The sequence below is a fragment of the Rattus rattus genome, chromosome 11 (genome assembly GCF_011064425.1).
Source record: "Rattus rattus isolate New Zealand chromosome 11, Rrattus_CSIRO_v1, whole genome shotgun sequence".
NCBI classification, from domain to species: Eukaryota; Metazoa; Chordata; class Mammalia; order Rodentia; family Muridae; genus Rattus; species Rattus rattus.
In genome coordinates, this window is record NC_046164.1 from 3,717,987 (window position 1) to 3,733,353 (window position 15,367).

The window sequence follows — 15,367 nt, forward strand, 5'->3', positions numbered from 1 at the left end:
CACAAATAGACTTCCTAATATGCCCTACTACCTTTGTACCTCAACTTTTATCAATTTCCATTTTATTGGTGTGAATACAGAGGCAAAAATGCCAAAATTCAACCTCAGTCTTCTGAACTTAAAGTGGAAAAACAAAACCAAAAGTAAAAAACCAAGACTCAACCCACTACTGAAAAACAGGTTCCCAGCCTACTGAATAAGAGATTCGTTCATTTAGTGTGAACTAATCTCTAATCTGACCTGTAGCCATCTGAGAACTATTTAACGTGGTTTTCTAAAGACACAATGGGTCGAGTCCAAAAATAGTTCTCAAGTTGAGTAATGGTTTAAAAAAAAAAAAAAAAAAAAAGAAAGAAAAAAAAAATGCTGGCACACTCTTACTCGCCTTAAGCAAATCATATTTGATACCTGCTCATAACAATATAAACCCACCTGCCATGATGTCATCCAGCGTGTCATTGAGGGTCTGAGCAGGGCTGGCTACCATTAACCCTTGTTGTGTTTCAGTGAGAATTCCTTGCCCCAGCCCTGCCAACTGTGCTTGGCCCAGTACTGGCTGTCCAACTATCACTCCTTGAAGTTCTGTAAGATTTGCGATGGACCCTGGAGGCAAGGGACCCGCTGCCAGAGGCAAAGCTTGAGGCATCGCCAGAGGCTGGATTGGTGCAAAACCCATCTGAGCAGCAGTCTGCTGGGGTTCATCTTTAAGCAAAACAGGATCCACTTGCTGTAACCGTGCATAGTCTCCCTCAGGAAGCGGCTCTCCAACCCCAACAGAAGTAAGGAGTCCCAGATGCTGGCAAGACTGCTGCTGCTGCTGCTGTTGCTGCTGTTGCTGCTGCTGCTGCTGTTGCTGCTGCTGCAGCTGAATCCGCTGGGCTTTAACTTCTAGATACTGTTTTTTAAGCTGCTGCTGAGTTTTCAGTTGTAGCTCTCGCTCTACTTTCTGCAGTTCCTCCAGAATCTTTTGTTTCTTCTGAATTTGTTCCTCCCTCGTTTTGTTCAGCTCCTCGATCTTCTCCTTGGTGAGTTGGTCGGCATGAGCCAGCTCCAAGGACTGCAGCTGTGCATTTTTTTCTATGGCTTCTTTTATCCTCTGTTCCAGTTCTGTTAACTTTCCCTGAGCCTCTTCTACAATGCTCTCTGGAGACTGATTGGTGATGTAACCCTGTACATCCTGGCTGTTTGCTGGCAAATGGCTGTTGGACTTTTGTTTAGAAGCAGCTGTGTGAAAAAGAAACCCCCTCAGAAGTGCACATGAATGGCATCCTCATTACAGAGTTACTGTTGGGAGGGTTAGTGCCAACAGTTATGCACCAAGCTATCATATCCATGAAGGTGAAATGTACTGTTAAGGAGTTAAACACAAGTCCACCTTCTCTATCATCAATACAGAATGTATGTATTTTATGTGCATAGAGTAACATCTGGAAGTAAAGTTCAGAATTTTATAAATACCACTAGGCTAAAATTAGATAAAAGAGGGATGTAAGCTGTGACACCTAAGTGGTGCAGGTCACATAAGTCTAAGGCTACGTGTAGTATTTCATATGGTCAGAATGTAAAAACTCATCATGAGAGCAGAAAATGATTTTCCGCACTTAATAAAACATCTATTCCTTTTATAAACACACACACATACACACAAAGAGAGCCCAAACCACTGAGATGTACCAAGAAATTAAAATCCAACTAAAATATATGTCTTTGTTGGGACCTACCATCTTTAAGACTGGCCAAGGAGAGAGAGAAACTCACATGTTCACACAGCTACCTAGCCAATAGAGAACTGGGATTGAGCTTCCCCAGAAGAAAAGACGCTGGACTATCCCATCCTCTGCTATCATCTGACAGCCAGGAAAACAGACCGGTCTGGCTAACAGGTTTAGAACCAATCGAAAAGAATGCCAAGACAGTAGGCAGTGGTGGTGACTGAAAAGAGCTGCTGGGAATACATAGCATGCTTGTTGGTAAAAGAATACAAGTAGCCAAAACCAAGATGCAAAAAAATAAAAAAATAAAAAATAAAAAAAATTACACTCTCTTCATGTAAAACTTTTAAAAAGAAAAATTGATTAAACTGGTAGTTGGGGATATAATTAAGAACAGGCATGATATGATATACACAAGTCAAAAAATGGACCGTGGAATTCTAAGATATAATGAATGTATCTTACATATCTTTGAATATTAGCTGAGGAAAAAAGTATCCAAGATATAAATCTATGCTAAACCAGTTCTTTAAATTGAATTTTAATAGTTATCCAACTTCTTAATCTTTATTGCCTCATGTCACTACAGAGTCAGGTTGAGTTAAGAGTCGGAATTCCATCAAAAAGAGTCATCTGAACCTCTTCTGAGTTTCTCTTAGCACCTATTTCCCCTCCCAGAAACTTGTTTTTTACTCATTGGTTTAAAACAAACAACAAACAAAAAACATTAAATGATACCAACTTAGAAATTTGCTCGTTGGTGAAAATAATGTTTGAGGGCTAGTTTTGGTGTTCTTACTTTCACCTGTAAAACATAACTGACTCCAACACAGTAATCGCATTGCTGGTGAAGAGTAAGGCTGGTTTCTCTTTCATTTTCACCTGGACATGTAAGAAATAATCTTTAGAAGTATAACTGACCTTTATTCCTAACGGGAAGAGTAGCAGCAACGTTGGCAGGTGGCTTGTCAGGCTCCTGAGGTGGGACAACCATGGGCAGTGCTTGAACTGGTACTCGAGGTGCCTGAGGAGAGCCACAGTCATTCTTTAGCATATGAGCCACCACCATGCTGCTGACGCACAGCTGCCAAGCATACTTAATATGCCATTTCAGACTGTATCAACTGAAACGTACAGCACTATGCCAAACGTACATTTGCCTTGGCGTAATAATACAGAGGACTTAAAAAAAAGATAGAGTTTAAATGGAAAGTATTTATTGAAATGCTAAAGGAATTACAAGGTGCTTTAGTTTTGAATCTTACCCTATTTAAATCGTGGGATGGGGGAGTTAGCTGAGTGACGTCTGGTGGAGGGGCTGCAAGTAGATTATTAGGATAGTCTAAAAGATAGCAAACAACACTTGTGTGGCCACCTTTCGCTGCTTCTATCAACATGGTTGAGCCATCCTAAAAGAATGAATACAGAAGGGAAGTAAGCACACAGAAGAAAGCCACTGGGTCTCAGGTACCTAATACATACTTCATTTTCTATTAACACCAAATAGCTTCACACTCAGAAAGTCACCACAGGTGCGACTTAACGCACGGTGCTTTACACTGTTCGAGACCCCCCTGACCGCTTGAGTGCCTACTTTTAAACGGTGAGTAGGGTCTGCCCCATGCGCCAGAAGTAGCTCCACCACTGCCAAGTGACCGCCCGCACACGCCAGCGACAGCACAGTGTGGTCGTTATTAGCCGTGGTTCGGTTCACGTTTGCTCCTAAGACAAAGATGGAAAACAAAACACAGTAGTGGAGTGGAAAGACAAACTGTAAGTTCTATCCTTTTCAATTTATATGCAGATGTGTGTGCCTATAGAGACTAAGTGCCCTGCGTGCTTAGAGATGCCCTTGGTATCCACTGGAGGTAGAGTTCCAGGTGGCTATGAGCAGCTGTCTGCTGTGGGTGCTGGAAAGTGAACAGCCAGTGCTCTTACCCACGGACCCGGCTCTTCAGCACCAGATACACACACACACACACACACACACACACACACACACACACACACACACACACACACACACACACACACACACACACACGCGCGCGCGCGCACGCGCACGTGCGTTTGTGTGTGTATTATATATCATTGTTTTAATCAGGCCAGCTCAAAGAAGTTGATGATTTTCTCTTTCTACCATGTACGTGCCAAGCCTAGCTAGGCAGAAAATATACTTCCCCAATGATATCTGACTCACTCTATTGGCTGATGATTATGGAAAAATGTAATAATCATAAAGACTAAAGAAAATGGTTCAGTGGAGCCTCATGTACTCATTACCCAGTTCCATTGATTATAAACAGCCTCTTGTGTTTCGAAAACTTTAACTTTATTTTCTCTCCTATACAGAATTATTCTAAAGCAAATCCCATGAAAAAAAAAGGATATATTTCTCTTATAAATATTTTAATATGGGCAAGATAATACAAGGTTGTATTATACAAAAGACAATTACCATATTTAAAAAGTAAAATACAGAGACAGAAAAAAATGGCTCACTTAATGGTTAAGAATACTTTAAACTCTTCTGGGGAACCCAAGTTTGCTTCCCAGCACCCACACCAGGCTGCTCACCTGTATCTCACACCCTCTTCTGGCAGCTGTGGGCACTGCACTAAACCACAGGCAAAAACCATATATATGTATATACAATTTTAATACTTAATTAAAATAAAACCTACTTTAAAAAAGACAAACACTGTCTTCTATGGGCTAAATACATAAATACTTACAAGGAATAAAAAGATCTAGTAATGCTTTTTCCCCATCTTTCTGTATTAGAGAAACAAACAGATAAGCTTTCCCCTCAGTTTTCAGGGTCTGGTTACAGAGAGTGCGTTTGAGGACAGCAAAAGCTACAGCTCGCTCCAAACCCAGTCTCCAAAAACACGGAGCTATTTGGTACCATAGTAGTTCCCAACGATCTTTTTTTTTTTTTTTTAAAGATTTATTCATTTCTTATATATAAGTACACTGTAGCTGTCTTCAGATACACCAGAAGAGGGCACCAGATCTCTTTACAGATGGTTGTGAGCCACCATGTGGTTGCTGGGAATTGAACTCAGGACCTCTGGAAGAGCAGTCGGGTGCTCTTAACCGCTGAGCCATCTCTCCAGCCCCCCAACGATCTTATATTCTGACAAGTTTATTCCACTGCATGAGCTGTAACAACCACAGATGCTGTGTAGCCTTTCAGCGTCTGTGCCTTAGCATATGTACAGATGATACTTCGGAGGAGCCCTCCACATGAGCTTACCTTTGCTAATTAAGAACTGAACTGTGCAAACATGACCAGCTCTTGCAGCTTTCATTAAAGGAGTTCTTCCACCTTCTGATTCATGTTCCTGTTTTAAAACAAAAACATAAAAACCAAAACCAAAACTAAACAGTTGTGTAACTCATGGGAACAGTCAACTATTCTTTTCATAAAAATCAAAAAGTGGACTTACTTTTGAACATAGATATGTGTATATCCTATCATGTAATAAGCAAACTAAGAAGAATATCTGCTGTAATAATTTGAAGCCTACAGTAGGTGACTACGCACACCAGTTATCCTAGGTACCAGAAGTAGATGGTCGACCTAGCCCTTTTTTAACCGCTACATACCTCAGGTATGCACAGGACAGTGAAACGCCTCCTTTAGTCACCTGAATGATCAGATTATAATCTCTGCAAACACACATAACTTTTTAAAAGTCTCATGTAGCAAAGGCTATCCTAAAAACTCCCTGAGGAACTGAGGTTCCGTTTAAATTCCTAAGTGCTCCTGTGGCACTAGCTCTTCCCCACACAAAGGTACCTGACACCTTCTAGGCTCTCCGACTACTCTGACAATGTTTTTCCAATTATGCATCTCTTTTTTCACATTTCAGGCCTCTCTTTGCAAACGCCATCCAGTAACACTCACAGATAACTACCTGCACCTTTGACCTTCCTTACTTCCTGTGCATTCCCGATGACACTGCTTAACAGCCTGCACCGAATGCATGGTGCAGTATACTGTACCTTCCTAAGGAATTTATGCATAGAAATACTTATGTCTCAACACTTCATGATGCTTAAAATACAGGGAATTTCCCCCAACCTACGAAGAAACGCTAAGCCGCATGTGCCTTAAATGAACAGCTAAGAGATGCATCTGTAGGGCCACCCCCACAGGAAACTGCTCTCTGTAAACAGAGGTGCGACTAGTGACCTGGGTAACACTACAGAGACAAGAGCAAAGACTACTGTGTACAACAATCAGGCAAAAGACAAAACTAAAATCATAACAAGGAAAAAGCTAGCAAAGTTAGGAGAAATTTGGATTTCTTGGCTTTGTTTGATGAGGCAGTCTTACCATGGAGACAGTGAACTCAGGTAGCCTTGGCTGGCCTTAAACTTTTAGGCATCTGAGTACACAGGCATGTGCTACAATGCCTTAACTCTTGTCTCAATTTTACAGATAAAGATTTAAGTGACAAAGCTTACCAGATCTGCACCTGCCTGGAGTAGGACGTCTGCTACATCTGTGTGGCCATTTTCACAGGCGTATGTTAAAGCTGTGTCCCCCGTCGCTGTCGTTGCATGAACATTAGCTCCTGCAACAGTCAGAAATGATTACTGACAGCCATTTTTAAATATGAACATAAACCTATTTTTGCATGATAGCCCACAGCTCCTAAGTCAGCCAGAATACCCATTTCCATGTCTAGAATAAGCACACCAACTTCTTTAATAGAGGGTGTGGGGGAAATCTGCAAGAAATGGCTCAGAAGGGAATACCACTTAGTGCCACACCTGACCACCAAAGTTTGGTCCCCAAGACTACATGGAGGAAAGAAAGAGCTAACTCCCCAAGTTGTCCTCTACCTCTTCACATATGCACAGCGAGTGGCATGTCTACTACAACAAACGAAGTGATTTGTGTGTGTGTGTGGGGGAAGTACTTCAGGTTAAAATTACAAGTATTTCCTATGACAGGTAAATTACTCAGAACATACACAAAGCACATCCTATCTAATCTCTTTGAAACATATTCTGCGTACCATTTACAACATAAAAAATATTTGGATGCTGTAATACTTATTTACATCATACAATATATTCCCAAATGCAAAAACAGCATACCTGCAGCTAGTAAGTATTTAACTAACTCCAAGTGACCCTCCTGAGCAGCTTCCATCAAAGGCGTGGAACACCCCAGCTCTATATCAGCTCCAGCCTTAATCAGAAAGTCCGCCACTTCCAGAAAGCCTCCACAGCAAGCCAGGGTCAAGGCAGTTTCTTGAGTTTCTTCTGTCTGTGCATTGATATTTGCTCCTAAAATAAAGACTGTACTTAAAGGAAGTTCATACATTTACTCAGATATACAAACAAAACATCACTGTTTCCTAATGAACTCTACCTAAGAGGAATAGAGATATCTATTCCCTACTCTTGGCAGTAAAAAAATAAAGTCAAAAAGTACATTCATTGAGTCTTTATTTGAAATATTTGTTTAAAAAGATGCCAATAATGACTAAAAGGAATCATAACATTACCCAGTTCCCTCATATAAAGAGACAAAATAGATAAATACTGTATCAACTACAGTATCAATCAGTTACAGTAGCTAACATTAAGGCATTACTATTTACTGGTCAATATTCGAAGTACAGATTGTTAAGGTACACTTTTTTTTTAAACAAAATTTGAATTTAGAGGAGGGGCAGTGTTGGAGAATGAACCCAGGCCTGCCATGTTAGGCAGCTGTGTGCTGCTGGGTGGAGACCAAGCCCAAGGTCTTGAGAACACCGAGTAAGTGTTCTATCCCTGAGCAGCACATTCCTAAGGCCTTATGTTGGTTTTATTTTCAGCATCATTTTACATAAAGCTGAAGAAGCTGAGGTTAATTCACTTAATTGAATTACCATAGGCAACAACATTACCATCATTACTCTTGCCACCACCATAGCTGATTTTAATTAGCACCATATGACAAAGCACTGTTGTAGGAGCTTCCTGTGCCTCCCCCACAGAAACAAAACTGACTAAAGTAACAAAATTACCATGCTCTGTAAATGATTCAAATATTTAAAAAAAAAAAAATCCCCTTTTCAAAATTGGTTCCTTAGAGTTCTAGTCAAAAGAACCTATACACAAATACAAGAAATGTGCCCTTTATATTAAATGGATCAAATTGGATGAAACTACTGGATGAAAAAAAAAAAAAGGCTATAAATCCAATGGGAAATTAAAGTAATTTAAACTACTATACCATCTCAGTTTTTCCACAAGTTCCTTATGGTATGAGCAACAGTTTCTGATGTACCTGGCTTCTGTTGGTTTTCTGTGCTGTTTTGTTTTTCCTAGACAGTGTCTCCATATGAGCCCTGGTTGGCCTCAGCCACCTCACCACTGTGGTTACAAGTGTGTAATCCTCATCTGCGATTACCCTTCACAGCAGTGTTTCCCACGCTCTTCCATCAGGCCCCACTTCCTCTCCCTCATTACATTAGGCTTCAAGAACTGTACCTCAGATTACCTCACGAAAAATGTCCACCTGCTCTTGATTTTTGTTCCCTTATTTTCTTATGGCACACAATATTGAAAGTTCTACATCGAAGAAAGTTCTACTTCCTTTCTTTAACTTTCCTTTACTTTCCTTTCTTTAACAGGTATGTGCGCATTTTACAGCAGACAGAGTAAAGTGTGAGAGCAAGAGCTCAGGGCACATGTTAGGTAAGTGCAGAAATTCAATCCTAACACAGACTTGTATTCTGTAGATCTGTTATCTAGTATTCGCTAGATGTGCTTACCTTGGCCTAGAAGTAATGCCACCATTTCTTCATGCCCTTCACGAGCTGCCTCCATCAAAGGAGTATAACCTTCATCATTGACCTCTTCCAGGCTAGCTCCTCTTTCAATAAGTAAGGCTGCAAGTTCCACATGCCCTCCACATGCAGCCAAAGTCAGTGGAGACTCAAATGAATCAGCTGGCATGTTCACTTGAGCACCGCTGTCCAGAAGCAACCTAGCCACTTCAACATGGCCATCCTATTTATAAGCAATTAAAAAGAAAATCCAGTCAGCACCTTCAAATTTAAACAGTTCTCAATTACCATACACTGAAGTGTGCTGATGTTCACTCATGCAAACATAAATGTGCACCTGACACTTCAGTAACTTCATGATGTGTTGCCAGCACCCTTTTATTGTACAGAATTCAAAGATAGGAGCTTGAGGATTTAAAGCAAAGAGAAGAATGATGCCTATAACCAAGAAGCTTATCAGCCATCGAGAAAGCAATGGAAAGTTCATGAATTACCACAAACTAAGGCCACACAGTGCCTGCGAGCTCAGTGGACAATTAACTGGTAAGTGGCAAACTTCAGATATAGAAAAACAAATTTCCCTAACATCTTAAACTTGTCATCCTAACATGTCAAACTGGGGGCTGGAGAGATGGCTCAATGGTTAAGAGCACTGACTGCTCTCCAGAGGTCCTGAGTTCAATTCCCAGCAACCACATGGTGGCTCACAACCATCTATAATCAGGTCTGGTGCCCTCTTCTGGCCTGCAGACGCATACACGCAGGCAGAAAGCTGTAGGATTGATATATGTATGTATGTATATGTATATATATATAAAATAAATGTTTAAAAAAAAGAGTGAGCAAACAGCTTCTTAAACAGCAGGGAATACAATGTACCACGTGTTAAATGAATGGACCCTATGTGCACGAGATATTTTTTGTTGTCCATTATTTAAATACAAGTGAAAAGGAAAAGAAGGTAGCTTATCTTATTACTGGCAACTACTTGAAAATTTCTTATCCACTCTGTTTTTCTTTGAATAACTAGTTTCTTTTAATTCTTCATATACTTCCTCACACATATTTCACCTTGTTCTGAAAGTCGAATCCACTCTGGCCTAAGAATAAGACGTACTTGACAACTCTAATGTCTTACTTCCAAGTAACATTGCTATTTTAGCAATTTTGAAACTTCCCATGAATCTAAATCCAAGTCAGACCTTCAAGATTTTAGCCAGACCTCCAAATGCCTCGCTTCTAGTCATACACCTTTTCATTACATACATCCACCCTCCCACCCACCCATTATTTATTGTGACTGATAATAACTGGGATTACAAGTCTGTCTGTTTACCTAACTGCCTGCCTGCCTATCTATCTATTATCTAATTTATTGGGACTGAGTATCAGGTCCATGCCCAAATATTTGCATTTATTTATGTTATTTCTAGTACATATATTTATAAAAAATTCCTCTTTGTCTAAATATCGGGTATTTTCATGGCATAAGGTAGTAACAGTGACTCAATTTCCTTACTAGAAAGATTACTGAGAACGTCAATATTGTTGCTGTGGGGGGGGTCTTACTTGATCTTCGTAAGAACATCGGACAAGGAACCCAAAAGAGAAATTCTTTAGAGCAAACACGGGGATGACAATAAAATAAAAATATGTAATTCAAGTACTAAATGACAACTGTGTAACATTTCTCAGAAATCTTTTGATACTGTTTTATACATCTGTTTTGCAGTCTATAAATTAAGATGTAAAAATTTAAGAGTATTAAATTTCAAGGACAAATTCAAATTCTAAAATATAATTGTTTTTTATTTCTGTTTATAAAGGTGTACAAAGGTGTGTGCATGTGCATACATACATTTGCCTTTTTGAGATAGGGTCCTCTCTACATAGTTCTGGCTGTCCTGAAACTCATAGAGACCCAAGGTCTCTGCCTTCTTATTGCTGCGATTGAAGGCAGAACTCTTGTCTGGCTGTTCTTTATATTTTGAAGGAATCTTGTGAGGTAACCATGGATAAGCTGATACTCACTATGCAGTCCAATCTTGCCTCAAAATAACAGCAGCCTCCCTGTTTCAACTTCCTAACTGCTTAGATTACTTATCACTAACAAGTGCAGCTTAAAATTAAGAATTCAGCTTAAAAATTGGAGCTTTTGCAACACAAGAAAGGCTATTTACTTCACAGTCGCTCTCCCACTCCCACTAGTATCCACCTTACCATGCAAGCCTCCATTAGAGCAGTGTGCATTTCATCTGTCTTATGCTCTTGATCAGCGCCTGCTTCCAAAAGAAATCGCACCATCTCTAGATGTCCTAAATCAAAATTATGTTCGATTACTTATTTATTTTCAAAAACTATTCTTAAAACAAAAGTGATATATCACTTTTGGTGTGGATAAACAAAGATGACATGTCCCAACATGATCTTTCTGTAAAAAAAAAAAAAATCCTACCACACTATACTCATTTTCAATTATGTGTTTGTACTCTGAATGCAGTGCCCACAGAGACCAGCAGAAGCTGTCAGATCCCCTGCAGCTGTAGTTGTGAGCTGCCAGGCAGGTGTGTGCAAACGGAGGTCAGGTCCTCTGAAGAACAGCAGTCAGTCTAGCGGGGAGCAGTCTCTCCAGCTCCTGTGCTGTATACACGTTAGAGAAATAGGCTGGGATGAAAACCACTGACGCTACTACCTCTATGAGACCAAGTGCTCAAAACTACAATAACTAACAAACTTCCCAGGCCAGGGTAATCTCATTTATAACTTGTAAACACATTTATGAAAATACTGTTAAAACATCATTGAATTATATGCATTCTTTTACTACTATATACATACGATAGAAATACACAGTTCCAAAGAAACTTTATTTTAGCTCAAGAAGTGACTAAAAAGTAGACCAATTATATATAAATAGTACTGTGGATAATATATGCGAGTAATATGAAATGAGCTATAATCAATCTGTAATCTACTAGAATTAGACCAGAAGGGAAAACAGAGCCCTAGACAAGCTAAAACAAGACAATAAGCACACTATCTATTACATGGTGATTAGGCTGACTGCCCCATCGAAGTATCAATACTCAGTCTGTGTGCGTCAATGCCTTTTCTATCTTGTCAAACTCTCAGGAAATCCCACTAGAAACAAAAGAAGCTAACCCTTCACTGACCCCTGTAAGTATTCAAGGTGTAACCCTTCACTGACCCCTGTAAGTATTCAAGGTGTGCTCCACTAGCTTCTAATTCAAGTTCGCAAGCTCAGCCTTAGATGCTACTTCTTCAAGGCAGAATATGCTGCATATGAAGTGTGAGAGACACGAGCCACCACAGCATGCTCTAGCCCGCTGGGAAGAAGTAATGCAATGGAACCAGTTCTGGGTTCAGAAGTGTTTGTCAAAATGTTCCAAAGCTTCACTCCTCTAATGCAATAATGAACTTATCCTGTGCCTAACTACCAACCAGGAGAGGGACTTCGACTGTGCGGGCTACATGAAACTCTGCTAACATTACACACTCAAAATTACACAATTTAAATTTTATCCACTTACACACTGAAATATCATTGGGTCTTATTTTTAAAGGAAATCAGATCTAAAGTCATTACAAGATCTTGAGCACACTTAAAAGGCAAGGAAACTAGGCTGAGTATCTGAGCAGAGTGCAAAGGTTAATTAAGCAGGCACTCGATGACAAGCTTATCCAGAGTAGCAGAGCTGAAGGTGAGTGCCTCCTTAAACTGTGTGCCTGTACTTGCAAACCCTTTGTCTTCCTACTTCAGATCAACACTAACTGGTGCTGTCTGAGCTAACTGTGGCCTGGCACGGAGACAAGCACCAAGCTGCATGCTCATCACAAGAAGGAAGAGAGAAAGGCTCACTGCACAGCCATGTATTTGTCGTACCAGTGGAGTATGACGAATGTGACTCCGGCTCTTTTGAGAAATCACTAATGTTGACTTCTTGTAGGGAGACATATTTGACTCAACTAAGAATCAATAGTCCATATTAGTAATATTTCCAGATATTTGGCATTTAATTATCATGTACCTTCTTGCACAAGGTAAAATGCTTCCAAAATGCAAAACCATCGAAGAGTGTAATAATCACATTAAAATCATAAGCTTTCTCTGATAACAGCTTGTCACTTTCATTGACAGTATATACAATGTTGAAACTACATAACATTAAATATACGTTATAGAACAGTTTAAACAAACTTATGTCTATTGACACTATATACCATGTTTCATTGTTAATTTAGGAACTGACTTTAATTTCTATTTTATTTCAAAAAAGATTTATACAATACCTTTATAACAAGCTAACGTAAGGGCGCTCTCTTTAAACTCATTGGAATGCGTATTGATGCCAGCTCCATTTTCTAGCAGCAATCTGGCTACTTCCACATGCCCAGCACTTCCAGCTTCCATAAGAGGTGTGTGACCATTCTCATTATGGTCCTCAATACTAGCACCGGATTCCAAGAGCACCTTTACAACATCTACATAGCCTCCAGCACAAGCATAGGTAAGGGCTGTGTTGCCTGTGTAGGTAAGAAAACGATGAAAAGATGTCAGCATCACTCACAGACGCACAAACACGCATGCATGTGCACCTCCGCCCAGTAAGATGCTTCTGCGTGTAAATGCACATACCATCACGCTATGACCTGAGTTTGATCCTAGGGACCCATACGTAGGAGGATGAGAGGAGGAGGAGAAAAAAACTAACTCCAGGAAGTTGTCCTTTGATTTCCCACATACACCATAGCACATGCATACATGCAAGCACATACATTAAAAAAAAATAAATGTAAAGCTTTTTTTACATAAATTTACATTTCAAAGGCTAGAGTGGAAAACTGTATCCATAGTAAACATTAATAGACACAGATAACTCCATTACTTGACTGAACTTTTTATTTCTTTCTCCTGAAATCAACTTCCTATCCTCCCTTTCTATTTAACCTCAGTATCAAGCTGTGCCTGGTGGTTTGGGTCATAATCTCAACTATCAGAAGACTAGAACAAAAGGATTAAGACTTAGGGCTGGCCTCAGCCATGCTGAGCCTAAGGGAGCCTAGACAGCTTGGGTAGTGCCTGGCTTGTGGGGAGGGACTGAGCTCATTGAGCAGTGCTTGCATAGCAGGTCAAGATTCTGAACTCAATCCCTTGTAGTGAGAACAACAGGACAAAATACATGTGAAATTATAGAAATATCAGACAACTTATCAAGTTGGAGACTTGAGATGACAGGGAAGCCAAACCCGTGATATCACAAAAAAATAGCTACTTGAACACAAGACCTGAACAATAATTCTAATAGACATATAAACACTGAAATAAGAAATCTCACAGAATCTCAGCCCTAGACCACGGTACGCAACTAATGACTGCTGACAGTGAGAATTAGCACTTTCCAAAGATGAGCCCTCTAACTGGCTATCTAGTAACAAGTGCACTGCTAAATTAATATACTCACAACTACACTAATAGAACTCAGTAAGCCATATTTATATATAATGCATATAGGCAATAATTATAAATAGCACTGTCAGTTTGAGAGTGAATGGCAAAAAGGAACATGGGGGTGGGTGTGGGAGGGAGGGACATGGAGGGATTACAAGGGAAATGGTTAAGTAATGGAGGCAGGACAAAAAACGGAAAAGCAATGTACTTATATTTTAATTTAAAATTAAAGAGGAAAAAATTCTTGGAAAAAATTTCTTTCCTGAAATTAACTTTTATACTGAACTTTAATCAGAAAAATGTTTCATAAAGCATTGTTTAATAAATGTTACTATACCCAAAACCTATCATATATAACCCACATACTAACTGATCAATGTCCAAAGATTTCAAAATCATTCATATTTTTGTTTTTGAAAGATGTTAGGCAGTTCAGGCTAGGCTCAGCTCACAGAACTCTGACTCAGCCTCCCGGGTCCTAGGATAGCAGGCATGAGGCAAAACAATGAGCAAAAGAATCCCCATGCAGTGATAAACTCCCCAAGTTAACAGAGACTCCAATTTAGTAAGTAAAAAAAAAAAAATTATGTAGACTTTTATTCAAAACACAACACATTTGATTTTTTTTAATCTGAAGAAAACTCACAAAATACAATTTCATATAAATGTTAGTTAGACCTGGAGTTGACCCTACCTCCAGAGAATTGGGGGCCATTGGACATGTTTTTAGAATTTTTTTTCCATTGGCCACAATTTAGCAAAATCAGGGGAACATGGTAAAGTCCTTGTTCATCAGATCCACTATCTCACACTTGCAGTAAGAGGAAGCCAGGCGTTGAGAAGTATAAGCCACACCCTCCCGTGGCTACAGAGCAGACTTTCACACTGAGTGCTTCATATATTGAAAAAGAACCTAAGAGTGTCTCATAAGCAAAACAGGAGAGGTTTCTTTATACTATTATAAATTATATGTTAATTATAGAATATATAAACCTTATAGAAACATCCAAACACGTAGTCCTTCTACACACTTAGGGAGCTGTTATATCTGTACAAATGAATAATCCATAAGAAATTGTTACTACAAGGTAGGCCACAAGCAAGTAAGTAAGAAGGCAGCACCATGACCTGTTGAAGACTGTGCATTGACATCAGCTTTATGAGCTAGCAGCAACTTCACGATTTTGACGTGTCCTCCATTAGCAGCAGCCATTAAAGGTGTGATGTCACCTTTGATTCCCCTGTCTTCCACATTTGCGTGCATTGCCAATAAAACCTTGACAAAGAAAAAACAGTCTACAGATTAAGAAAATAACCTGAAGGTTTTAAATATACTTATTTATATAATACCCATGTAAACTCATAAAATTCCTCAAAGTTAAAAA

At 39.6% G+C, this 15,367-nt stretch overlaps 1 protein-coding gene across 8 annotated transcripts in view; it reads right to left on the reverse strand.

Moving 5' to 3' along the window:
- Positions 1-15,367, reverse strand: part of Ankrd17 (ankyrin repeat domain 17) — a 134,372-nt gene that overhangs the window by 49,309 nt on the left and 69,696 nt on the right. For 5 of the 8 annotated variants that reach the window (XM_032916146.1, XM_032916145.1, XM_032916148.1 and 2 more), the window contains exons 5-15: positions 15,111-15,258; positions 12,824-13,057; positions 10,733-10,827; positions 8,498-8,735; positions 6,828-7,019; positions 6,189-6,298; positions 4,972-5,059; positions 3,307-3,434; positions 2,978-3,121; positions 2,634-2,736; positions 433-1,224 (exon numbers count right to left, since the gene is read on the reverse strand). In XM_032916146.1, the coding sequence (XP_032772037.1) occupies positions 433-1,224; positions 2,634-2,736; positions 2,978-3,121; positions 3,307-3,434; positions 4,972-5,059; positions 6,189-6,298; positions 6,828-7,019; positions 8,498-8,735; positions 10,733-10,827; positions 12,824-13,057; positions 15,111-15,258 (2,272 nt within the window). The remainder of the gene's footprint in view (positions 1-432; positions 1,225-2,633; positions 2,737-2,977; positions 3,122-3,306; positions 3,435-4,971; positions 5,060-6,188; positions 6,299-6,827; positions 7,020-8,497; positions 8,736-10,732; positions 10,828-12,823; positions 13,058-15,110; positions 15,259-15,367) is intronic. The other 3 variants (XM_032916151.1, XM_032916150.1, XM_032916152.1) reach the window with 1 other exon arrangement.